The following is a 27143-nucleotide window of genomic DNA, read 5'->3' as shown; positions in this document are numbered from 1 at the left end:
ATCATGAAATTTTGTATACACATTGTCAGGAGTGCACAATGTAACATAGGCTAACTTTCATGCAGAAAAATAAGTATTCCAAGATTTTTATTCCAGTTTTACAGAAAATTGTTAACTTGTGAGTATCTCATCGGAAAAAGTCATTTTTGTTTGATTTTTGCAGTGTTCTAATGCCCTTAAAAAACTGCACAATATGAGCTTTATATTACATGAAGATGGCTGAAATTTTGGGATTTTGAAAAAATCCAAAGATTTCTAAATTTAAATTTTGATTCAGAAAATTGCTCTTTTCTACACATTGAGGGGAAATTTTACATATTTTTTCTTGCCTGATTGCTGAACATGCGTCACTTGACATAACGTTTATTTTCATGGTAGATTGTGCAATGTAGCTAGCTATCAAATGAAGCAAAATTTTTCTGTTGTATTTTTTGCAAATACAAAATTTAAATCTTTTACTATAATATTATTTAAGAACTTCCAATATTATTAAATACTAGAGTCCCCTGCACCCTGCTTTCTTTGCTTGTCAACCCCTATAGTGCTGTGCTGAACACAGAAGTAATATCTGCACTTTTTAACAAAATTGATTAACACCAAATGGTTCTTTGGAACGTATTTTACCTAAATACAGTAGACTCCCGATTATCCGCGAGCGGTTTATCCACGGGGCGGATTATCCGCGAATCAATCAACAATCACAAACATGTATTTTTGCAGTAAAAAGGGAATACGAGTGGCTGGTTTTTTTTTTTTTTGAAAAATTGTAAATTTACACTGAGTTGTTTTTGCTTGATTGATTGATTTAATTTAATTTTATTATTATTATTTTTTTGCTTTCTTCATCCTACATACACTTGTTTGTTATTGATGTTAAGTTCGGTTGTGCAAAAATACAAAACATTTGTACTGTACTCTATATATACGAGGCGTGTTTTTAAAGTAAGTTCCGTTTTTATATAAAAAAGGAAAGAGTACAGATAGAGCTAAGTAATTTAGTGCACAAAAATCTACCACCCTTACGCTATTTTTCAACATTGTTCCCGTGATTTTCCAAGCATTTGTCATAGCGTGGTACAGGTTTTTGCATTCCTATTCGTACAAAGTTACCGCCCATTTAGTCAACCATGAGGACTCTTACAGAGCTTTGGCTGGGCGTTTTTGAACATCCTCTGGTCTGCCCTCACCTCGCTCGCAGCATCTTTCATTTGTTTCGGCATCTAAAGTCTTTCCAAGGTGGTCTGTGGCACAACAGCAATAATGAGCTCAGAGAACATGTTATCCCATGGCTGACTACACAGGCGGCAATTTTCTATGAATAGGTATACAAAAACCTGTACCACGCTATGACAAATGTTTGGAAAATCACGGGAGCAATGTCAAAAAATAGCATAAGGATGGTAGATTTTTGTGCAATAAATTTCTTTGCTCTATCTGTACTCGTTCTTTTTTTATATCAAAACGGAACTTACTTTAAAACTACGCCTCGTATTTTCACTGTTTGCAGAAAGTGTTATGCATCAATACAGTTAAGAATTTGAGATAGGACAATTTTTACCTGATTTGTCCCCCATTTTAGTCTTTTTGCAGTTATCCGCGATTTTTATTATCCGCGGTTTTTTTGCCACCCAATTCCGCGGATAATCGGGAGTTTACTGTACAGCTTATGTTCATTTGAGAATGCAAAAAATATATATTTTTTTATCATGTGAAAAAGTGGCACCTGAATCAAATAAATGGAGGCACAAAACTTCAAATAGCAATATCTCAGTTTGAGCTCGACTGCAGATACCCTTTTTTGTGCTTAGCATGGCAGTTTACTTGTTGCTCTATCTCAGTAGGCTGCACCTGCTAGATAGCTACTTTTGGTGAGTTCTTGGCATTTGTGCCTTTGATATATTTTGCCTCATGTTTCTATGTAGTGAACATTTATTTTCTCAGTTTAGGAATGCAATCATATATATGAGTTCATTGTAAAATTATGTACTAATTGCAATAAATTAACTCAAGCTCTATTTGTTATAGATTAAGCAGCAGTTAAATGATACTAAAGCAGCTTTGGAGAAAAAATGTGAAGAACTGGAAAAAAAGAATGAACTACTTTCCGATCAAGAATTTAATCTTCAGTAAGTTTTTAGTCTTCAAAGTGCTCAAACATCACTGAAAAATGCTTCTTATTTTAAGATTTAGATAGTTTATATATTTTAAAGAAAAATTGAGTGGTAGCTTTACTTTTACTTTAGTGAAATCCAAGCTCGTTTAGATGCTACCCTTGAAGAACTTAAGCAAAAATCACATGAGCAGCACCAACTTTCTAAAGAACTTGAGAAAAGGGATTGTGGATGCCAAACTGAGGTAAAACATTATTCATCCTATTTTGCTGAAAGTTGATAAAGCAAATTGCAGATTACCTGTTTATTGGTTTTGGTAAGAATGAAATCTAGTCTAAGCATCAGGCCAAAGTTTTTATTATTCTATTTTGTTATACATTTATATTTCAGCTTTCATGAAGAGAGCACATTTTTTCCCCATTTCATTTCTAATTTTAAACAAGTTAATGCAGATATTTATCAATGAATGTGTAGTGGTTTCTCAGTAGTTTGAATTTATATGCATAGGTAATGTTTCATAATGCTCCTACTTAAAAAGTAATTTTAAAAGTTACTTTTAAGTCTATTCTTTTCTTGCTATCATTAGTTTTGGAAAAAAAAAGCAATGTTTTTTAATATTTTCTGAAAAATGCTTTTAGTAGGAAGATTTTATAGCTTCATTTTGCATGTTTCAGCTTTTTTTTTTTCAATTTCATTAAAATAGTTATTGTGTATCATATTTGAAAAACTATTTTACTGCTGTAGTTGAATAATGGTAGTGTTATATGTTAGTGGTCTTTAAGATCATTAGCTATCCTCTAAATTGATTCTCTCACCTTTCCCTCCCCCATGAAAGAAAAAAAAAAGGAAATTATGAATAATTTCTATTAGTTTTAAGTCTCATTTGTTTGTAGTATAACGTTTAATATTCAAGATGTAATTTGTGCATGTTTTATATGTTTCATCTTAAACATTAATGAAACTAGTAGTAAACGCACAGCAATGCCCATGCTAAGAAGTTAAAGGAAGTCCATTGAACAAAAAAAAAAAAAAATCCACGCCCCGCCCCCCTTTTGATATTAAATGATCATTTTTCTTCAACTAAAATGTGTGCACACATTTTTAAAAGACCAATTCAAGTCTCTTTGGAATTTAAAACTATTTGCAAAAACACATAAAAATATTAACAGTATCTTTAAAACTCAGAATAATCCTTCAACTACATACTTCATCGCTTAACGTGCCAAGCAACCACGCTACCGTAACCCTGCCCTTTAGCGAGTGAAGCGTTTTTTCCCTCTACCATTAAAAATTTTTCGCCAAATAAACAATGCTACAATAAAAATGTTATAAAGAACAATCACAATTGAATTAATAGGACAAATCAAATTATTTACTTAGATATGCAACTATCTTCAACTATAAGAAAAGAAACAAATGGTGAAGAAATAAGGAAAACAAAATCCAATAGAAAAATCCTACAAAATCAAATTAAGTACCTGAACATCGAAAAAAAAAAAAACACACTGATCACAACATTGTAGCATGGGCATGGTTCCTCGCAGCTATCAACACTGTCGGCCAGCTTCCTCTCAAAGAGTTAACTTACCCCACCATATATTAGGAATTCATTGAACTAAACAATTAATTTAACATTTAATTTGCAATTACAAAAATTTCGGTCAATCTGATTTTAAAAAATAACGCATAGCCTCAATAAATGGACTATTCAACACAAACAGAATTTTTCAATTCAAACCTTCAAACCAGTAGTTCCTGAGATTAGCGCTTTCAAACAAACAAACTCTTCAGCTTTATAATATTAGTATAGATAAATAAGAAACATAAGACAATGATACGTATATATATATGTATATATATATATATATATTCCTTACAAATCATTTTTAGCATTTTTTAGGATTTTCTCTGAAAAGTACCCTCGAGATTTGCCTCATGGCTGACTCAAACCTACTCCCACTGGATCACAAAGCCCACATTTTCAGGTTGAGCCGCCCTGGCTACACATATTCTACGCTCCAAGCATTTTATATTATTACATTAGTTTCATAACATTTTTTGTTGCTGCTCCACTCCTATTAGTCATAGCGTGAGGTTATATAGCCTATAGCCTTCCTCAATGATAGACTATTCAACACAAAAAGAATTTTTCAATTCGAACCAGTAGTTCCTGAGATTAGCGAATTCAAACAAACAAACTCTACAGCTTTATATTATTAGTATAGAAAATAAATTTTAAATTCTTTGGTGATAGTTGCAAAATACATTTTGTTTTTATTTCAGGAAACTGAAATGCAGAATTTCGCTAAGCTTGAGATTTCTCAAGCTTCCACATTACAACATGATGTTACTCTTAAAAAACATTCAGAAGAGTTGTTGCTGCTACAAATGAAACTTCAGCATCTTGAGTCTGTGTTTTCGAACAAAAAAGGTAACTTCCTTTTTTGAAAATGCTGGAACTAACTCTTTAAATTGGTACTCATCCTCAGACTGACAACTTTTTGTACTGTTGTCTTCTTCTGTTTATTAACAGTTATGCTAGCTGATGCATGGTTAATATATTTTTCAAGTTGTGTATGAAGACATACTTTTAGATCTTATCTCTTTTACAATTATTCCCAACAAAATATTATATATTGTGTTCACATCATGTATCTAATGTATAAGATAGGGTCTGGTGGGGGAAAGTGGTCAATAAGGTAAAGTGGTCGTACATCAAATAAATGGCTGTAGCTTGAAGTCTCTCATGTTCAAATGAATGTTAAATTTTTATTTTAGAGTGAAGCAGTTGGAAACTACATTTTAAATTCGAAATTTCACAACTGGTAATATTTTTAGCAACAAAATTTAATTTTGTTTTCGTATGAAGCATTTTAAAATCTAAACAGTTATTTTAACTTCCCTAGGAAATTTTGTTTGTTAGAATTTTGAGCAGATTGACTACACATGAAGCTTCCTACATGTCTCAAGAACTCTTACTCATTAGCAGTTAGCTGTACATATTTTGTATAACTCTTTAGAGCTATTTAAGTAAGTTGGAGTAAAGTTGTCATAAGATTAGGCTTAATGCACATCATTCTGCTGAAGTGACATAATTTTTAAATAAAGTATTAATTTCACCTTACATGTGTTGTTTTTACAGTAAACTGGATTGAATAAAGTTGAATTTAAGAGAATAGACATGTTATACTACTATATACGTATATATATTGATATATACATACATAAACTATAATAGGAATATATACGCGCATACACGAATACATATGAATATATATACATTTAATACGTATGCATGCGCATATACTCCTGTAGACACACACATATATATATATATATATATATATATATATATATATACATATATATATATATATATATATATATATATATATACATATATATGTGTATCCTCCCCCTCTGGAGGAGTATGGGGATTGGAAGTTCCTGCCTATAGGGAGCTGCAGTTGCCATTTCCTGCTCACCTATGCCTACACCCATGCATCTAGTAGGACACGAACAATGCAATTGTTTTCATAAGTAATGAAAAGAAATGGTGTTTCAAATATTTACTTTCAAATATAATTAAAGAATTGAAAATATTACTGTAATTGTTCACATTTCGTTCACAAAGTATTTGATCAGTGTGAATGGATTAATTGTTCACAAATGAAGGTAGGGGAGGGGAATGACCGGCATGACTCTCCCCTCTCTTTCCATAAAAAGGATAATAAGAGTAGAGAGGAAGTGTTAAGAGCGATTTCAAATGAAGCAAAGTGCTTGCAAAGGCTAAAGAAATAAGCTTTCGTGCAACACAATTGGGTATATGAAAATAAAAATAGATTTTAAATGTAACTTTCAAAACATGTGTAAAATAATGTACCACTTCTTGACAGTAAGTCAGATCATAAATAAAATTTTAAGATTGTTTAATCTTAACTAAAGTTTTTGAAACATTTGTTGATATTTTGCTCCCATGTCCAGGGCATTGCCCCCGCTGAGTCCAGCAAAATGATGAGATAATAATTTTTAGTTTAATAAAGTTGTCTTTTTTTACAAGGAAAAAAAAAAAGAAGTATTTTGTGTATTATTGACTGAAAATGTAAGTTGACATCCATTAACCTGTTTCTCTTGTTAAAATGAATTTAGAATCCTGAAATGAGCTAAGGAGTTTCATCCTCCAACTTCTGTGGCAACCCTAATTTTGAAGAGGATTTCTTACGTTTAAATTTATTGCTTTAAACCAATGAAAAACAAAATTATTCACTTCAGTTATACTCAAATAGGTGTTTTCAATATTTTTCATTACAATTTCCAGGTTTTTATATTTTCTTTTTTTTTTAAAGATTATTCAAGAGTATTTGATGAGGAAAACATAAACAAGGGACTTAATGAAGCTAAAATTTCTTCACATTTGAAGGAGGGAAACATATTCAAGCTTTTAACTATCAGTGAGCAAAGTGTAAGTTAAAAAAAAAATCTTTTAAGAAAATTTAGCATCAATATTTGTGTATGAAATTTTAAAATTTGCTGTTTCTCAAACATTTTGTTTCTCTTTGTTTTAGTATCTGAGTTTGCTAAATAAACTAGCAGATTCTTTACAAATTTCTGATCTAAAGGGAACAACTACTGTGATGCATTCTTCATGGCTAAGCTGTGAGGATTTATCTGATGCGAGACGCCAGGATCACAAGAAAATATTGCAACAATTGGAAAAATTGAAAAGGAATGTTCGATATTTGCAAGAGAACCGACATGAGCCAAAAAGGTCAGGAAATATTTTTTAACACTTTTATAAAATTTTAACACTAAAGCATATACATGATTATACCTAAAGGAATTATGTTCCTTACAGTGCCGGCAAAATAATCTCTGCATTTGGTTTTCAATTAAAAACTTTACATGCAAACTGCTTTTTATGATTTTACTTGGCATTCCCTCTTGTGATTTGGCCGAATACCAAGTAATTGGCCAGATTGTTGCCGAAAATTTGGTATTCGGCCAATTCACAAGGGACTATGAGAAGTAAAATCATGACAAGAAAAAAGTTATGTAAAGTTTTTAATTGGGAACGAAATGTAAAGATTTTTTTTACCGACACTGTACAAACTATGTAGAATTTATTTCTATACTTTCGGGAAAGTATCTCTTATACCCACGGAAATATAAGCATTTCTTTCAAAAATATGATTTTTTTTGAAGGTTATTGGCTCATAACATGGGGAGTTTTCCGTCAAACGTTACTAAACTTTCAGAATATTTTACAGCATACAAGAGAAATAAATATAATAGCAAAATTTAAAATAAAATATTGAAAATTTGATGAAATATGAACGTTTAAAACAATTTAATTTTCACTGCACATGTGCGAAAGATAAAAATTTATAACCTTTATAATCCAAAGCTCAGATAGATCCTACACCTCGTGATAAAATTCAGGCTCAATAGCTTAAAAATTCAAAAAGTTATCAGCGATCTAATGCTCTGAATTTCAATAATTCTTGGATAGGCGACGACTTGTGAGGGATTGTTCGCAAATAATCTGTTTTTATCAGGAGTCACACTAAAGGACAGCAGGGAAATTTTATCAGTTTGCAAACGGCCCCTTACGATTCATCATCTATCCGAGAATTATTGAAATTTGGCTCATTAGATCGCTGATAACTTTTTGGATTTTTAAGATATTGAGCTGGAGTTTTATCACGAGTTGTAGGATCTATCTGGGCTTTGGATTATAAAGGTTATAAATTGCTATCTGACATGCGTGCGCAGTGAAAATTAAATTGCTTTAAACGTTCATGTTTCATCAAATTTTCAATATTTTAACTTGCAATTTTATTATTATGTTTCTCTTGTATGCTGTCAAATATTCTGAAAGTTTAGTAACCTTTGACTAAAAACTCAGGGTATTATGAGCCAAAACCTTAAAAAAAATCGTATTTTTGAAAGAAATGCTTATATTTCCGTGAGTACAAGGGACACTTTCCCGAAAATATCAAAATAAATTCTACACAGTTTGTGCTGTGCCGGTAAAAAAATCTTTACGTTTGGTTGGCTATTAAAAACTTTACATAAATTTTTCTTGTCATGATTTTACTTAGCATGCTCCCTTGTGAATTGGCCGAATACCGAATTTTCAGCCACAATCTAACCAATTACTTGGTATTTCGCCAAATCACTAGGGAGCATACCAAGTAAAATAATAAAAGTTTGCATGTAAAGTTTTTGATTGCCAACCAAGTATAAAGATTTTTTTTTTGCCGGCACTGTATACACAGGGTGAGATTGTTTGCTGAACTCAATTTCAAAAAATCATATTTTCAAAAATACTGCACGTAGTACAATAAGTGATATATGAATTCAAGGGCTCGGGACAGAAATTTGACAAGTCAAAAGAAGCAATTATTCGATCAAAATTTTTGTTTCTCATAACAAAAATTGAAATCAACATGACAATGGATTATGTCATTTGGAGAAAAACATATCTGGTTTTAATATTGCAGAATATAGAATGTATAGTACCTTGGGAAAAATCTACAAATATTTTTTGTTGGAAATTGTCAGACTGAAAATTCACATTATGTGGCATATCACATTCTTGCCCCAAACCCTTCAATATAAAGAGATGTGTACCAAGTTTTTTTCCCAATTAAGATGTGCAATGTGTGAGCACATTGTGAAAAATGTTCAATTATATATGCTCAGTGTCAGTCTTTTGTTGCATAAAATCATCTAACCTGTAATCCAATTTGCTGCACACATTTATTTAGTACCACACTGTCAATGGTTTGTAATGCTAAAAAAATGTGTTCCTGAAGTTTTTGTTACGTTTTTGGCATCAGGAATTGATAAAACAGTGTCTTTGACATAACCCCATAAAAATAAATCGTGTGTGTAATGAACTAGATAGCAGATAAGATGTTTGTTTAGCTTTACAAAAAGCTCACACATTAAACATTTGTAACTGAGAAACCTAGGCATATTTCCCTTTATGTTATATGCATTACTTACTGCAATACCTGCGGTAGTTTCAAAAATATGATTGTTTAAAATCAGACCCATTGTTTGCACTCACGCTTTATATCACCCTGTATGTAGTTCATCATTGTGCTCACATACTTTTGCGATGAAGCATCTTTAAGTAAAATAATTTCAAAACATCTGAGTTGCAAGTAGTTTATTTAGTCACAGTTTTTTGGGTGTGCGATACCCTGTGCGTGACTTTCAGAGGGTTAAATGCATTTTTATGTGAATAATAATGTATGGGATATTTTTTTCTTTGCAACTAAATTCTGATCTTAGCAATGTATGTCTACTTTTGTTATTTTTATTGACTTCTTGTGTGTCAGTTTATGGTTTGAAATTACCTTTCAAACCATGAAAGGTAATTTCAATATATTTGAAATTACCTTTCATGAATTAAGCTTTTTCTCTTTTATTTTGTTTCTAATGTTTTTTTTTTTTTTTTTTTTGAACCATATACTTACAGGGGTGGTAGTAAAATTCATCTTTATTTTGTGCTCCTTTTGATTTTAAAATCTTCATGTTTGTGGTTGATTTAATTTGATTGATTTTGTCATTGATTGAGTGGAAATGTATTGACTTTAGTATAAAATGCCTTTGTTTTTTGAAATTCTATAGATAAACTACAGAAACATTAAATAATTATAGTTTATTTTTAATCTATGTATTTATGTTTAAGTTAAGTGCAAAAAATAAATGACTGTATTATCAACAACACAGTAAAGATTAAAGATATATTAGAGATTATATTTTATTAAATTTACTTTCACACTTATATGGCATTTAATAAGCAAATTTATTTATACTTACTGTAACATAGTTTATCACACATATAATTATAATTATTTTGCAAATGTGAACACATACTAAAGGCCCAAGTTAAATCCTCCCCTGACAGTCATTTGAGTACCTCTTTTATCCAGACTTTTCAATTCGCTGAATTAGATTTGGTCCCAAGGTAAACATTTGCAAGAAATGATTCTTTATTTATGACTAAGTTCATGCTTTACAATATGCACAACATAGCCAAGTGTTCTTGAGATTTTTGTTATAGAGATGAATTTTTTGTTAGTTTTTTAAAACATAGTTTTTTTATGCATTTTTTCAGACAGAATGTAGAAAGTGTATGTCCAGATGAAAAGAAACAGAATTTTTTGGTAATTCTAAATTTTATACATTTATTCATTTTATATTTGCTTTCTTTTATTTTTGGAGAGAGAAAAAAAAAATGCTTATGAAGTTTTAAAAAATAACATTTTTTCCTTTGTATTCTGTCTCTTTCCAGTGTCATTCTGATGAAATGCATTTTCAATATCTTTGTGAAGTCTTGCAAAGAGCACAAGAAAATCTTGTTAAAGAATATTCTCAAAAGAAATATCAGAGATCAGTTGTCACAGCTGGCTCTGTCAGAGTGAGATTCATGTCATATTTTTTTAAAGCGATGTATGCTCTTCATGTCACTGTATAACATTTTCTTTTCCTATGCTATACTAAACCATCCTTGCTTAGTTAAGAAGCTCTTATAGCTTTGCTTAAATATTTAAATTAGCTTTGAATCATTGAAAAAATAGTGACAGAAAATGTTATTCCTAAACAACATCAAAAATTGCATGATTATAAATATTTCATATTTCTTGGTTTGTTTGAAACATCAAAAACATTGTATTAATATGAATGGTTTAAAATTACACAAATAAAGTTAAAAAAAAATTTAAAAAAAAAACTGGAAGTTGTGTGTGTCAATAAATTACATGTTCATAAGTCAAAAATTTTTCAAATTGGTTTCTTTTGAAGTTTAGTCATTATTTACTAATATTCTTGTGGGAAGCTCATTGGATTGTCTTGGGTGTAAAAAGATGTGTAAAGATAATTTTTCCTTGTTATGTAGTTGATGATTTAATTAATGGATCATATCACAAAACGGCGGACATTTCATCCTTTACATAACATCTATATTTTATTTCAAAATGTGTAATAAGCAAAACTTTTTTTGTTTAAGAAATCACTCATGTATGTGTGGTTTCTTAGGAAAAACCTTTCTTTTATGAAAAAGGTCAATAAAAAAAAATCCTTGTATGTTTAGATTCATGCATTTTCTTGACATGTTTTTTTCTTTTTTTTTCAAAATCAAATGTTGAGCTCCATAAATCAAAGGAAATCACATAGCAATGAGTTGTAGGACAAAATGTTCATATTAACTTAATGTTAAAAAAAGTATTTTTCCCTTTGCAGTTAGTGCATGCCATTAAATATTTTATATTCCGTGACATTGGAAACTAATTTTCTCAGCATTTTGCTGTACTATTGTAAATTTATCAGCCGAATGTGAAATGTATGTCTCAGTTAAATGTTTCAGAACTTCTAAGAGGGGTAGGGTGCATCCTCAGGACTTAAAATTGTGCAACAATGTGGGCTGATGTACACAGAAGCACCTTAAAGAAAAGAGACTCAGTGAAAAATCTTTTTATAATACATGAAAAAAAAAGCGAAATGTGCATGAGTTCAAATAAGTCTTCAATGTTTTCAACTGGCTACAATGCACACCTTACATCTTCAGTGCGTGAAACTCCAAACAGTCTGGAATATTCGGGGTGCATCTCAAATTTCTCATATAAGGAAAGCATTTCTGACTTCGCATTGTTATATGATTTTGAGTCTTCAGGTTGCACCCTACCGCTCTTTAAGAGTTCTGAAATGTTTAACCAAGACCCCCTATATATATATATATATATATGTGTGTGTATAAATATATATTTTATTATTATTATTTATTTATAATTTTTTTTTTCAGAAAATCTAGTACAAGTGCTCGTGTTTCAAAACGTGTTTCATAGGTAAATCTCTTACTTTATTTTAGGTGAACCGACACATGGGGGGATCAAGAGAAAGAAAAATTCCTTTAGAATTAAAAAATGGAAAAATATTGGCACTGCTTGATGTAAGTTTTTAAACGTTTTTTTTTTTTTAGATTGATTGTGTAGCAAACAATGCTTGTATGTATTCTACGTATAGAATACCTAGTATGATAGTATGTTATCATTTATAAAATATCTAGGCTTTATATAGAATGACAGATTTAATACATTGCTGCTGGTAACATAAGTTTTGTATATTTATGAATTTTAAATACGCTGTGCTCAATAAAACGTAAATCAATACAATAGAAAAATTATCTTTGATCTGGCACATCAAAAATACTTCCAATGTATTTACTAAATGGATCACCATTGTATAGAGGGAAAAAAAAGTTAGATTTATATCCAGTACAGCAAGAAAAAAGAGCCGAATGATGATTTGAGATAAAATATTATTTTTTTAAAACTTGTATTTAGAATGTGATTTCATTTACTTCTTCCAGTATGATCTTTAACCCCTTAAGTCGGAATCATGAAATATTTGACCAAAAATGTTGATATTTGGTACACTGTGTACTATGGTAAAGGGTATCTTAGAGACAAAATTTTGAGTTTGTTGGAGAAAAATTAAAAGAGTTATGGCACATCCAATATTCCAAACTTATATTTTTGAAATCAATATTTCATATACAAAAACGATAAAATACCAAACAAACTTCATTATAAAATGTTCTACAAACAATTATAAAACATAATAATAGCGTTTGAAACGATAAATTAAAGATTATATATTTTTAAAAAAATCAGGAAAAACCTCTATTTTCAGAGGAAAATCCATGGTTGGAAAAATGAGCCACTCTCTATCTCTCAATCCTTATATGTCAGTGTTGTCAATCCTAAAACGAAAAATTATTTCACAGATTATAATAAGCAGAGTGTAAAGAGTCAAATAAAAAAAATATCAACTAATTAAATCAATTAGTAAATAATTAGCAGCTGTTTAAAGTGGTTGTCCGGTATACCAGACACCAGGTCTTTTGAAGGGGTTAAAAAATCATTCAAAGAAACAATTCTTTTAATAAGGATATTAACATTAGACTTAAGCATGTTCATCTGTTACACAAATTATTTTTAAAAAAATTAATGTTTTTTATGTTAATAATGTTAACAAAAATATGCAATTATAATCTTAAATAGCATAAAAGTTCTTACAAGTTTTGCTTAACTTCTCTTGACTTTTTTTTTTGTGAAGCCTTCTTTCTCAGATACTTTTTACAGTGACTGAAACTTTTGTCACAGTATTGCATAATTGGTGGCCTTTTCTTTGCTCAATGTGACTGCAGTTGCAGTCACAGTATTGCTGGATGTTATTAAAAAGCACAAGTTTATCATTATTTCCTAAAAAAATGCTTTGAATATTTTTAATGATTATATTTTTTAATAATCAAATGAGTGTCTTACTTACCCCGTAAAAAGGGTTTAGTGGGCCACCCACCTTTTATTTAAATTTAAAGCAAGCCTATAAAAAAAATGGGTTTATAGGTCTAACTTGAAAAATATGTAAATTTTTAGTATGAAATATTTTTTTGTAAAAGCATCCATTAATGAAATATCTACTGACACTTAAAGCTCTATGACAAAAAATTATGATATGAAATACTGAACAATTAAATCTGTGAAATTTATTCAAATCCTATAGGCATACATCATTGCCTCAGAGCAACACTAAGACACCTTGTCCTAGGAACAACACTAAGATATCCTACTGTTGTTCTGAGGCGACGATATCTTATTTTTATATATAAAGCAGTGTCAAATAAATGTAATGCAGTTGATTAAGAACAATTTTAATTAATTAGTCAACATTATAAGTGGAAAAGGAAATTAGAAACAATAATGGCAACATCTATTGGCTAAGGGAGAATCATTATCACTTCATCCACAGTAAAAATTAACACATCCGTATCAAGCTAATAAATATTTCGCTATTTACATTCTTCCTTACGAGTTTAGCAGTTATTATTTCATTTGTGTCATCAACTTCTAAACTTTGAGCTACATAATAAATACCCCATGCTTATCTTTGATGCACTTTCACAAATACATAATCACCAGTTTTTGCTGCTGAACTATTGATTCTTTCTAGGTCTTCAAAAAAGTCTTGTATTTCATCCATCAAATTTTTTCATCAGAATTGCTTTTCATTTTGAAATTGTCACTTTTATGAGAGGACCCACTTATCCCTTATATGGAAAATTCATGGTATAATTGGGCCCTCTCCTCTTAGCCACTTTTTAATAATACTTTGTGTAAAAATTCCTATTACAGTATGCACTTTGGTTTAAGCTATACATAAAAGCGTCATGAACATTAAAAAAAAAAAAAAACTTACTGTAACTCTGGAATTTTTTTTTCCACATAAGTTCCATGACCTATAAAAAACTTCCATGAAGCCCAAATATCTGCAAATTAAATGATATTTTTCAATCATAAGAGGTTGTAAAATAATCATGGACAATGTTTTTGCATACACAACTTACTTTTCAGCTTTTGCACTAGTTCTAGCCAATCCTCTTACATGAAAACTTTTGTTGTGAATGTAAAGCAAGTGGCAGGAGCAATTAGAATGCCTCATTCCCGTAGAGCAAAAGTAGTGTTTGGTTTTGCAGTCTCAACCAAAACTTCCAAACAAAAGTAAATAAATTAAAACTTCAAATTCTGTGCAAATCCAATTAGATTCAATACAATGTGATAAAACTATGTACACATTACTTTGACATTATTTGCACCTTTTTAATCCCTTATCCCTTAAAAATGAAGAGAAAAAACATTCTATTAGCTTCCTTTGATAATCCCAGTTTATCCACCCTCTCATTAGTATGAGCTTAGTAGTTCACCTTTTGGCAATAATAACTATGAGCAGAAGTGTTAATTTTTTTATAATTGTGGATAAAAATGACCGTTTAGATGATTACTAAGGTTTTAGGACTTTTAAAAAGTTTAATTTCTTTTCAACGTTTCTTTTTGGGGATTGTTGTAAATTTGTTTCACCTAGCAATATTTATTCATTACAGCTGTACAGTACAGAGAAACTAAATAATTTTGATTTATTTTCATGTTTTTATAATCTTAAATTCTGGATATGTGCACTAAAAACATAGTCTGTTCTAAAGTGAACAACTTTTTTTTGAAGGATAAAGTGAATCATAAAGATCTCTTGCCAAGCAAGCAAGACTACTCCAAGATGGAAGCCAAAACTGTAAGTATGCTCAAAAGTTGAAACATATTGATTGCTCATTAATTGTGAAGTAAATGATTGTTTGCTATTGTCCATTATCCAAAAGGTATAGCAATGTCAATCATGGGTGCTACTTTTCCATCCTGAAGATAGATTTCAATCTTTAACAGAATCAGGATGGTAGATTTTCGTCCTTCAATAGAAAGCTTGTTTTCCTTTAATTAATCAGTTCTGCCTTTGAGGGAGGGGGTCATGGCTCAATTGCCCATTGAAATTTTTAAAAGTGAGGGGGATTAATTTTAGACACTTCTTTATCTCATTTTGGGGGGGAGGGGCTTATTATTGGGAGAGTGGCATTGCTCTTCTAGGGGAGAATGGGCACCCCTGAACTATTAATTTTTTTCTGTTTGTCTATTTCTTTGTTATTTAGGGACCAGTGTAATTCCAGAATTAGCCGATTTTCAGATCACTACCGAAATTTTTCACATAGCAGACCTAAAACATACCAAACGATCACCCTTACGGGCTTTTTTTTTTTAAATCCATGAACTGTCATGGAAATAGTAATTTGTGTATAGTAGGGTGGGCAAAAAATAAATAAATACATAAAAGAAAGAAAAATGATGTTTTTGATAAACAACTTCCAAGGGTAAAAATTTGTTGTGTGGTGACATCCTAAACACCAGAAAATTTATTGAAAAAAAAATACTGATGTCTTTTTTCAAATTGCTTATGAGCTTCAAAATTTAAAATAAAAGGTAAAAAATGGTTGATTTTGAAATTTTTTATGAAAATCCAAATGTTTTAAAATTTTGTTCCAATACCATTTAAATTCTTCCATTTACACTCTTTTCATATATCTTTAAAATTATTTACATTCTGCTACAGTTTTTAGTTTACTTACCTAGGAATAAGAGGGAAAATTTTACTTTGGGTTAGAAATTGACTGATTGAAAGGAAACAAAGAGTAGTTGTAAGGAGAAATTATTCAAAATTAAGTAATATTTTAAGTGGGGGTTCATTAATGATCAGTTTTAGGACCTGTTTTGTTTATTATTTTTACAAATGACATGCATTAAAATATTTCTGGAGATATGACTTGCTTTGCTGATGACGTCAAAGTTATGAAGAACACATAAAACAACTTCAAGAGGATTTAGATCATATTAATAAGTGAACAGGTAAGTGGGGTATGGTAATAAATGTTGGGAAATGTCAAGTGCTACGCTTCAGTCATGGAAATAAGCGTACATTTACAGGGTTCAGTCATTAGTCAGTCAGAAAATGTTTTTGATCTGGACATCTTAATAAATCAAGATTTCAAGTTTCGTCAACAGTGCAGCATTGCAAGTAACAAAGCCAACAGAATGCTTATGTTTATCAATAGATCTATTTCAAATGAATCTAAAAAGGGTCTTCTGCCTTTATATTAAAGTTTGATAAGACCTTATGTGAAGTATGCTGTTCAGTTTTGGTCTCCTTATCTCAGAAAGATATTTCTGTGTTGAAGAGGGTTCAGAGAAATGTAACTACATTAGTAAGTGGACTTTCAGATTATGATACAAGACTTGGAAGACTTAATATGTATAGCCTGGAGCAAAGGAGAGTCAGAGGGAACAGAGATTGAGTTGTTTAAATTTATTAAAATGAAAAATGTTAATGGATTAAATGTTGACACGGAAAGCAGGACAAAGGATCACTGTTTTAAGCTGTTCAAATCTCAGGCTGACCTGGAAATTAGGAAAAATTATTACTTTAGTAGGGTTTTGGACACTTGGAACAGCATACCATAAGAGGTTGTAATCAGTCATGTCCCCATCAATTTTTCTGAGGGTATACTTGGCAGTAATCCATTATGCACAATATGCGTATGCCGTAGAAGCGGGTGACTATGGTACAGTTTTAGTACATTTCTGACTATAATTACTCAAGGTTCATTCCAAAAAAAAAAGAAGTTGCATTATTATTATAAGTTTAGGACCTTGGCTTATGATTTCAACCTGCAAACAATTTGAAACTTTACCCACACCCCCTCCAGAGCAGTTTTTTTTTTTTGTACTATTCTCACCCTCTCTCATTGCGGGTGAGAAAGGTACAGCACATGTTTCAACATTTTCATATAGGTTTTGGTGGTTTATACCATACTCTAACTCTCTTATATTTTAACTGGAGAGTTGTAGATGTAAGTTATTCTGAAAATTGAGCTTGGAGAGTCAGGTACATCATAAAATCGAGATGAAACAAAGGCTTTATTTTTTTCATAATTTTTGAAGCTGGATACCAAATTTTATCATCTTTTTCAGGCCACTGCCAAAACTTACCTTGCCTTGGCATTGTTGAAACTTCAAACTCACTTGCATCTACACCCATGATTTTTTCTGGGTACTTTTTCCGCTGATAATCCAATGCACTCTCCAAAATTTCGACTAATTACTGTACCACACTCGCCCTCCAAATTGTAAACTTTACACATTTGTAACTGTAGCAACATCAAAATATTTTATTTTTGAATGAAAATTGGAGATAACTTTCTTTATGTAATATGAAATCGAAAAGTACTTACAAAATTGTGATTCCTTCTTCACTAAAAGTCCACCAACATGAATTTACGAGCTACCTACAAACACGTAGCATCAGTTGCTCACAATAAATAAATTCCCAATCACCAGGTTATTCGTCTGACGGGCTGTTTTGACAGTGATAACAACTCTTTTATCGCCAGAGAAGGTTGCACAATAGTTCTTATTGAAACTGAGCTAGCCCAGAATGCACTATAAATGCTTATTATGTCAAAACTGAGGTTTGTATCAATCTTACCTTCCAAACCATTCTCACCCGCTTTTATGGTACATAATATGTCTAAAAGATGTTTGAGAGTATATGGCATACATAGATCATGACCTGTGGGAACACCCCTGGTTGTACGGAGCAAGAGAGTAGGTAGCTTTAAGAAAGCCATTGATCTTCATCGAAGACTAATAAACTGACTAGGACCAGCCTAGATGGGCCCAGAGCCTGTTGGTGGTCATCACATTTTAATTTGTATAAGGCGTACAGTTGCTTACAATTGACCAAAAATCTTTTTTTTTTTTTTGCAATTTTTCTTCCTTTATAGCTCAGCTGTAATTTTTTTTTTTTTGGAATAAATGTGCACTTTACAGCTCTTTTTTTGAAAGTGCAATTAAAGGGCCGAGTCACCAGTTTCTGACGAAGCTGACAAAGCTTTTGTCGTATTTGAAACATATTTCGATGCCCGTGTATTTTTCTCTACTTTGCTTAAACATAAATACAAATACAAAAGTGACGACCAGCAACAGGCTTTGGGCCCAGCTAGGCTGGTCCTAGTCAATTTACAATCCCAAGGAAGATCAATGGCCCTCTTAAAACTCTCTACTTCCTTGCTCATTACCACCTCTTCCGGTAAGCTGTTTCTAGGTTCCACTACCCTGCTAAAATAATAGTTTTTCCTAATATCCATGTTAGCCTGAGATTTAAATAGCTTAAAACAATGACCCCTTGTCCTGTTTTCAGAGCTAAACTTTAGCCCCGTAACATCTGTCATTTTAATAAGTTTAAACAACTAAATCATATCCCCTCAGTCTCTTCTTTTTGAGTTAAAAAATAGAAATGTGAACATGTCAACAACCGCTATGAAGCTATCATGTTTGTCTTGCCACGGGTTTGGATAATGCACTGAATATTCTTGTTTGCTTAATCTATAATTCTTATCTCAATCATTCAGATTCTTCAACGACATTTCAAAATAATATTTTAAGATTGCATTTTTTTTGTTATTTTTTAAATCTGTTCATTCCTTATTCTATCTCCCCCCCCCCCTTTTTTTCAACTTTTACCGTGCTATAATTTTTCTATGCAAAGGTCTCTCCCTTCACCCTTTTTTTGCACCACTAAAATCATATTTGCGGCCCCTTTCTTAAAAACTTGTGAACTTAGAATAAAATGGGCATCTCAGATATGAGTTGAAAAATTGTATAAAGGGCTTTTTGATATTTGTAGTGAAACCCAAAAGTTATAGATCTGGATGCCTAGTCTCTGCCCAGTACGTAAAAATTTAATGCATGCAATGCCCACCCGTGACGTCACTTTCATGTATGCAACAAAACCCTGCTAGTATCTGCTCTTTCTTACCGGACGCAAGAGGCACCTACCAAAATGTGAACGTACAATAAATTAATGTCTTGATTTTTCTGGCGTAAACCTTTCGTACATACGTAAAAAGTAAAAACAAAGATGGCTGCTGTGTTTGCCGCACAGTGAGTTTCGTGAAACTTGCTGAACTATTGGTACTCATCGAAGGAAAAGTATTTAAGGATCATCACACGCGTTGGATATTTTAAATTGCAAAGTTTGTCGAACTTTATAAATAGATCAAAAGTTAAGTAATTAACGCCACAGAAGTGAAATATTGTTTTCCCTCTGTAGAGGATTACCAGCTAATTTGCGAGTACATTCTTTGTCATTCTGCAAACAAACCATCTTTTTTAATTCTTAGCGTTCATTTATATTTATTGATAAGAGTGAAGCATAAGATCTTGCACCATGGCCCTACAAAAATAGCTGTTGATTTTGTTCGTGCAGAGTAATTGTTTGTCGACAGGTAAGTGAGTCATTCCATTTTAAATCAAGCAACAAGTAAACAAAATTCTCAAGCTGATCGTTTGAAATTTTCAAGAAACTTTCTGAAATCCTACTACTCTCTGACACCTCAAATGTATATATAATTTAAAAAAAATTGTCATAGACAATTGATCGGTAATTAATTTCTGAATTCCTTAAAAGGCCGGCAGTGTTTTAAAATGTTATACCTAACTCAAGTTCTATGGGAGCTTCAGAGTTGCATAATAGCTCATTTTAAAGAGAACTGCATGCGCCTTACTTTGATATGCAACAACACAAATATTTCAGGTAAAAATATTTTTTCACAATTTTAAATTTTGACATTGCATCTCACAAATATTCAGTTTCTTTTTTTAAAAATGTATTTTATGAATGTATCTCAAATGTTCAGAGTTGGCTCATAAAAGGATCAACAGTAACAGCAAATATTGTAGGATAATTTTTGCAAAAAATTGGCTTTAAAAAATCCTAACTAGTTATGTGCCGGATATCCGAGGCAAAATAAAAGTTTGTATCCTTATCTGTTATTTACAATCTTTTATAATTAATTATCTTAAACAAATCTTTTATATTCTTAAATTTCAACACATATTTGATTTCTAAATATTGACAGGTATGAAACACTCTTAAATTCTACTTAAACTAGGTATTTTCATTTAGTTAAATAAAGTATCATTTTAGAAATTAAAAAGTTAATTTTTAAATCCTAACTCAATAAGGATGGAGATAATAGGTTTGACAAGGTTTTTTGTGTGTGTATGTGGAATCATAGACTCCAAACAGATGAACCGATTTTGTGCGTTCTTTTTTATGTTCAAAAGGTGACTTGTTCGAGAGTGTTCTTAGCTTGGTCTCATCTTTGTAACACTAATTTCCCAGGGGTGTCCACCTCTTCCCCTAATGCTACAGAGAAAAATACCCTTGAAAACAACCCTCCTAAAACTTTCAATGCTGCAGTCTGACCTCCCTTAGGTGGACACCTATGAATTAATGAAGATATTAATTTAAAAACAACTTAGTGTTTTTCGCAATTTTAACAGTGAGAGCTTACATGTGCATTTAAATATTGGCAATAGTTGAAAGAATAAAACTTTCTGCATTTAATATTTGTTTGGAATTTCCAAGTTTTTTTAAATTGTTATTTCCAATGCAACAGGCGGTTCAAACTTTATCCTTATGCCATACAGAGACAAAAACAAGGGGAAAAGTAGGAGTTATAATCTTGTTTACTTAAAAGTAAATTTTAAATACAATGTTACATTGTGCTAGCGAGTAACAACAATGTCTTTGTTGCTCTCCATTTAAAATTTATCTGCTTTCAGTTTCTGCCGTGTTGTGACACACAAGAAGTTCTCACGGATCTAGACACTGTGATACATATCCACAGATCTAAACTTTTAATCATCCCGCACATCACTAGTAATAACTGATTTTTTTAAATTTTTTTTTTGAGTTACAGAGCTGTGCAATAGCTCATTTTAAAAAGAATTTCATGGTCTTTCATCTCTAATTTGAAAGTTAAATTTTTTTTTATTCCAATAATTTTTAAATAGTGTACTTTTTAAAATTTTGATGTAGTTACAGAATATAATGTTCGATACTTCTTGGCAGTTTTTCTTTGAAAATTTTCCTAACTGTTGATCCTGTCATAGTCCCACTCTAAAAATTTTTGGCCCTATTCACTAAAATGCACTAAAACCATGCTCTTTTTTTTTTTTTTCAAATGATACTATTCTCAATTTTTTTCTGAAAAGTATTTAAATTACACATTCAACTAAAGTGCATGTCTTTCTCTTCTAAGTGAGTTATAATACAGCTCTGCAGCTCTCATAAAGCTTGAATTATAAAATTATAAAGCACTGCCAGCAAGTTAGAAAGAATTGCTTTTTAACCATTTTCAGAAATTGATTGCTAATCAAGTATGATTTTTTAAAAAAAAATTATATGCAGTAAAACCCCTCTAATATGGGCACTAACAGCATGATTTTTTTGTCCATAAAAGAGGGATGTCTGCAGGACAGGGGTTTAATAGTGTTATTTTCCTTGGAATCAAAGAATAAAAAATTGTCCGCGTAAGAGGGGTGCCTGTTAGGAGGGGTTTTACTGTACATTTAAGATGTCAAAGAGTAGGGCTTCCGAAAGTGTCATGAAAATAGGAAGCAATCAGGTTAAGAATTTTATTTATTTATAGGTTGATATGATCTATTTACATGTCGAATAATATTAATTTGTGCAAATAAAATATTTTTTTCTTGGGTTAAAAGGTGCAAGACCTTTTTCTTCATTCTATCAATAAATATAAATGAATGCTAGGAATTAAAAATGATGTTGTGTTTACAGAATGATGAAGTAAATGAGTTCGTAATCCCATAATGATGAAGGAGCAAATGAGCTCGTAATATTGCTGACAGAAAGCATTGTTTCATTGCTGTGAGGTTAATCCCTGAACATTTGGTCAAAAAAAAAAAAGTTTGACAAACTTTGCATCTAAATTATTCAACACATTGTATGAGGATCCTAAAATACTTTTCTTTTAATGCATTCCAATATTTCTGCTTCTTGTTGAACACTCAACGCAGCTAATTCTTCAGCCATCATAGGCTTTGCACACATCAGCTGTAAGCTCAGTTGCACATGTATACTTCTGTAGGACTTGCTCAAGCTACAGTAGGGTCCCAGGCAGGATTGCCATTTCAAAATGTTCCAGGGGAGAGGGGGGACTAAAGATTTGTGCTCAGTACATTTTATAGGAAAAAAACAATAAAATGCGTACACAATAATGCCAAATTTAATTGTTTCTAAAATCCAGAGAGTCCCCTTACCACCCAATTGACGGATCTGGAATTCATGTTCTTCACTATACATATCATCAATCCCTTAATACATCATCACAAAATTTTACGCAGTTGTGGAACCAATAAATGCACATTTACATAAATGTACATCTTTGTTTTTTCAATATGTACTTCATTTGTATTCCTTCAGCTGATTTCAAACAAATTTTTCTACTTAAGCAGTCATTTAATTATAAAAAGGAATATTGTAAAATATTCTGTACAAACTGCAGTATAATTTTAATGCAATTTTAGAGGGCTCTGCCCCCTGCTCGTTTGGTTTGCCAACCTCGGTTTGCCACCTGTGGTGGCTCAAAGCAATTTGCAGCTGGTGACTATTAATGATTTTAGAGGTGTAAAGATATCCCTGGATATCCTGAGGACTGGAGGCCCCTAAAGGTATAGTGGGGTGTTAAAAAGCCGAAATGGCTTCTCCTAGTTGCCCTCTATCCAACGGTACTGGTATTGATGTGGTAGGCACGGCTAGTCCAGAGAAGATAGTTACAGACACAGACGCACACAGAAATAAATAGTTTAGACTAGGGTGCCCCTCCGCGCCCCCCTGCTCTCTTTGCATGCCAACCCGTTTGCCATCCATCTCGAAGATTTTATTCTTTTTAGCGTGTCATGACATTCTTGGATATCTTCAAGGCATAATCAGTACTGGATATCTGCCCCCTCAAGGTTTAGAGGGGTGAGACAGGGAGTAATAAATACATTTTATTGGGAGATTAGCAATCTATATCCGAAGGTGGGCTGTGTTGGCCTCTTAACCCAGGGGTGCCCACCTAGAAGGGGTCATGGCACAGACAATGCCAATAGAATTTTTAAGGGAGGGATGGTGTTTTGAGAGGTATTTTTTTTTAGGGGGGGTTGCGGGCGCCCTTGCTTACCCGAAGGGTCCCTGGCCCGATGCCAGCTTCTTAAAGATCCTCTATGTTTGTTAATGGCGACTGGGGCACGCTAAATTTGTCGCAGTCAAAGAATCAATATCTCTGGGAGTGCTGGACCAGGGATTGCTCGTCTTCTGGCCTTGATCAAAAAACAGAACGGTCTTTAGGCCCCCATCCAACAGTTTAGAACAAAAATGTTAGGTACGGAGAATAATGGCGTGTGATGTATCCAACGGTACCTGTATTGAATTGGCAGACATTGTCAGTCTAGCAGAGATGCGGTTACAGACGGGCAGTCACAGAAATTAATATTATCAACTATCAGATAATCTGTTATGCAAATTGTTCTGAATGATGTTTAATTTTCGAACTACAAATAATAAGAAATTCAAGAAAAATTCATTTCAGCAATTATTCTGCTTTGCGTAATTTGCAAATGTAAAGCCTAATAAATGCAAATTACATTCCATTCATTGGATATTTAAAGAGAGATAGGTTTCTAATCTCCTTGGGCCTGGGCTCAGTTGACCCCAGTCCCAGATCTACATACCCACAGACCCTGCAGCGCAAAGCAGCTCACTATACTAAAGGGGCCTGTGGCTTTCAGTGGCGTAGAACTCTAGTTGGCAGTTAGGGGTTATGCAGATTTTTTGCAGGGGGGCCCCAAAAGTCCATAGATCAGGGTCTGGTTGGCCCATGCGTCGATCAGGGCCAGGCAAAGGCGTATCCATCTCAACATGGAAGGGGAGGGCAAGTCCAGGTGAGCCCCAATACAAAGTTGCTGTGACCTCCCAAAATTTTCCTTATTTGGCAAATTTTTCTGCAGCTTCAACAAAATTTAGAGTCCTATTGGGCAAAATTATCATCATTCAGTGACAATATTTGTGGAGTTCCATTCGGCAAATTGAGAGTTTTTTCCACCCCAAAGATTTAAGTTCAGGGTCCCCCTAAGCAGGCCCATCATTTGGACAATTTGAAGACCAGTCTGTTAGCCCCTCCCCCCAAGATTTGGAAAGAAATGTGATAAAATAATATCAGTATGAACTCAACACCAGTAACTTTTCCTTTTTAATGGACTCCAAAGAAGATGTATGCACTTTTAAAACTCATTAACAAATGCCCTCCCTAGCTCCCTTGTGGATATGCCCATAGGGACAGAAGTACCTGTTTTTTATTTGAGATCTAGCGCAAAAGTATTTTTAGCCAAATTCTTAAAAATATTTTTGTGTTAAAGATATTTTGATAGCTTACAAAATATATTCAAAATACCATGTAGGTTTCAAAGAATGATATTTTGCTATTATTAGGAATATTTTGCAATTTCTTCATTATATATTGATTGATTAATGAAGAAATATTAGAAATGAATTTAATTAGAACCTTTCCTTGCTTTGTTTTCCTTGGCTTTTGAAAATTATAAAAGTTTGCTAGTTCCTTTTTATTTTTTAGGAACGTGTTACTTAATACTCCAAAAACACTGTAAAAACTCCAACAAATATGCTCTTTTTTATTATCATTGTGGTTCTCAAGTCAAAAGGTTCTTCTCTTGTACCCCTTTTTTTCTGGTTCGGGTACCCAAGTGGTATAAGTAACAAAAAGAACATCTTTTCCATGTTTCTGTGACTGGGAACACACCGTAAGGAAGGAAAAACAAAACAACTGATGCTAGCCTCGTCTTCTGAGCGTTTCAGGCTAAAGATTGTAATTTTCCATTGGCTAACAGAGACAGGAAGAAAAGCGTGGCTCAATACTTACCATATGCACATTATGCAGCGTTAGCGCGAGAAATAATAGCGAACGATCGGAATTTTTGGGCAGAGGCTAAAGCAGTTACCGTACGTACGGTAATCTCAGAGTCTGATACAGGAACTCGGGATATGTTTCCATCGGATTTGGGTTCATCAGTGTTTTTTAACTTTGCAAAAAAAGAAAACAATGTTTTGTCACCCAAAAACTTCATTGTTTTTGTTTAGGTAGTCCTTTTCTAACAAAACGCAGCTTTTTCAGCACAGTTTCCGTCTAATACAAGGGGCTAATTTACACAAACCCTCGTATAACAAGGTCTCGTGCTAACACGAAACTAAAATTTTAAATTTTTTGCCCGACACAAAGTCTAAAATACTGATTTAAACTAATTAACTATTCACAGCACATTTACAAATAAACTCAGCACGAACAAAAACGAAACTGTCTAAAAATCACAACAGAAAAGAATAATACTTTACAGAGACTTTACATAAAAATAATTTCACAATCAAATGTTTTATCGATTGAAGCGATGCCTTACGGCTCTGGAAATATTCCTATCGTCCATTAAATTTGTTGCATAAAAAGCGATCGAGCGGCAGACACTTCTTTGTTACTTCAGTTTACTGCTGCCTGAAAACTGCTCCGTAGAAAGGCTGTCTCAAGCAAAGCTATATATCAATAGCAAATGACATGTTATGCCACAAAAAGAAAGGAATTCAAAAATTATTTCCTTTTTCTTATAGTTCCGTTCAGTTTTTTTTTCCTTCAAGCAGTGATTTTCACTACTCAAATGCATTGAACCTTATAACGATTACAAAGAAATTTCGCATATTCCGGGGGGGGGGGAGAGGTCGCGATCCACATGCCCCCCCCCCCTCCTTGTATCCACCCCTTCGTGTAATGCCCAAAAAATATTTAATTAAAAAAAACAAATATTTTTCATATGGTTTCGATAAAGTTTTTTAAAATTTTTTCAAGCAACATTCAAATGCATTCGCGGTTTGGGGGCGGGGGGTCATGACCACCGTGATTCCCCCCTCTTTGTATCCGCCATTATATCCTTCTTAGTTAGATGAATAGGAATTTCTGTGCGGAAACTGCGACCATCTTCTTGTGGTTCTGGGTTTGTTAATGTAATAAAATATAATAGTACTTCCAACAAAAAGCGTTGTAGTGCGCATTTCTTGTCAAAACAATTTTCATTGGACTAGAAAAAAAGGAACTCCTGCAATGTGCCAAAAGGAAAAAAAAACGAGCTGATGTGTGCATCACATGACTTCCTTTTACACCAATTTAATGCTATTTCCCTATTATTGCAATTTTAATGGGATTCTCTCTCTAACTCTTTAAATATCACTAGCAATGGCCACATTGAAAGCAGATTTAAAAAAAAAAAAAAAAATCGCCAAATTTTTCGCCAAGTTGGCGACAAAACTTGGCAACCAAAAGACTGGCGATATATCGCCAAGTGACCGCCAAATTATAACACCACTTGAGTTTGCATCGAAATTAACAATGATTTCCCCCCAAAAAGGTGCAAAAGACCCCTTTAGAAACACCCGAATGCAACCAAAATAGGAGGTGCACAACTAGACCCCACTACGAGTCTATGTACCAAATTTCAACTTTCTAGGACATACCATTTTTGAGTTATGCGAGATACATACGCACATACAAACAGACGTCACGAGAAAAGTCGTTGTAATTACCTCGGTGATGGTCAAAATGGATATTTCGCGTGTCTATACATTCTTAGGCACTTTTCCGCATGTGGTCGAATCGAAAAAAAAACTCAACATTCA

General features: G+C 32.5%; 1 protein-coding gene across 1 annotated transcript in view; it reads left to right on the top strand.

Moving 5' to 3' along the window:
• LOC129231723 (uncharacterized) overlaps positions 1 to 27143 on the top strand; it is a 68646-nt gene that overhangs the window by 36679 nt on the left and 4824 nt on the right. Inside the window, 9 exon segments of the mRNA XM_054866085.1 lie at positions 2026 to 2126; positions 2244 to 2355; positions 4395 to 4542; positions 6458 to 6573; positions 6677 to 6879; positions 10243 to 10291; positions 10420 to 10545; positions 11992 to 12072; positions 15183 to 15248. Coding sequence (XP_054722060.1) covers positions 2026 to 2126; positions 2244 to 2355; positions 4395 to 4542; positions 6458 to 6573; positions 6677 to 6879; positions 10243 to 10291; positions 10420 to 10545; positions 11992 to 12072; positions 15183 to 15248 — 1002 coding nt within the window.

Source organism: Uloborus diversus, chromosome 10 (genome assembly GCF_026930045.1).
Source record: "Uloborus diversus isolate 005 chromosome 10, Udiv.v.3.1, whole genome shotgun sequence".
In the NCBI taxonomy this organism is placed as follows: Eukaryota; Metazoa; Arthropoda; class Arachnida; order Araneae; family Uloboridae; genus Uloborus; species Uloborus diversus.
This window is presented reverse-complemented; position numbering and strand designations above follow the sequence as displayed.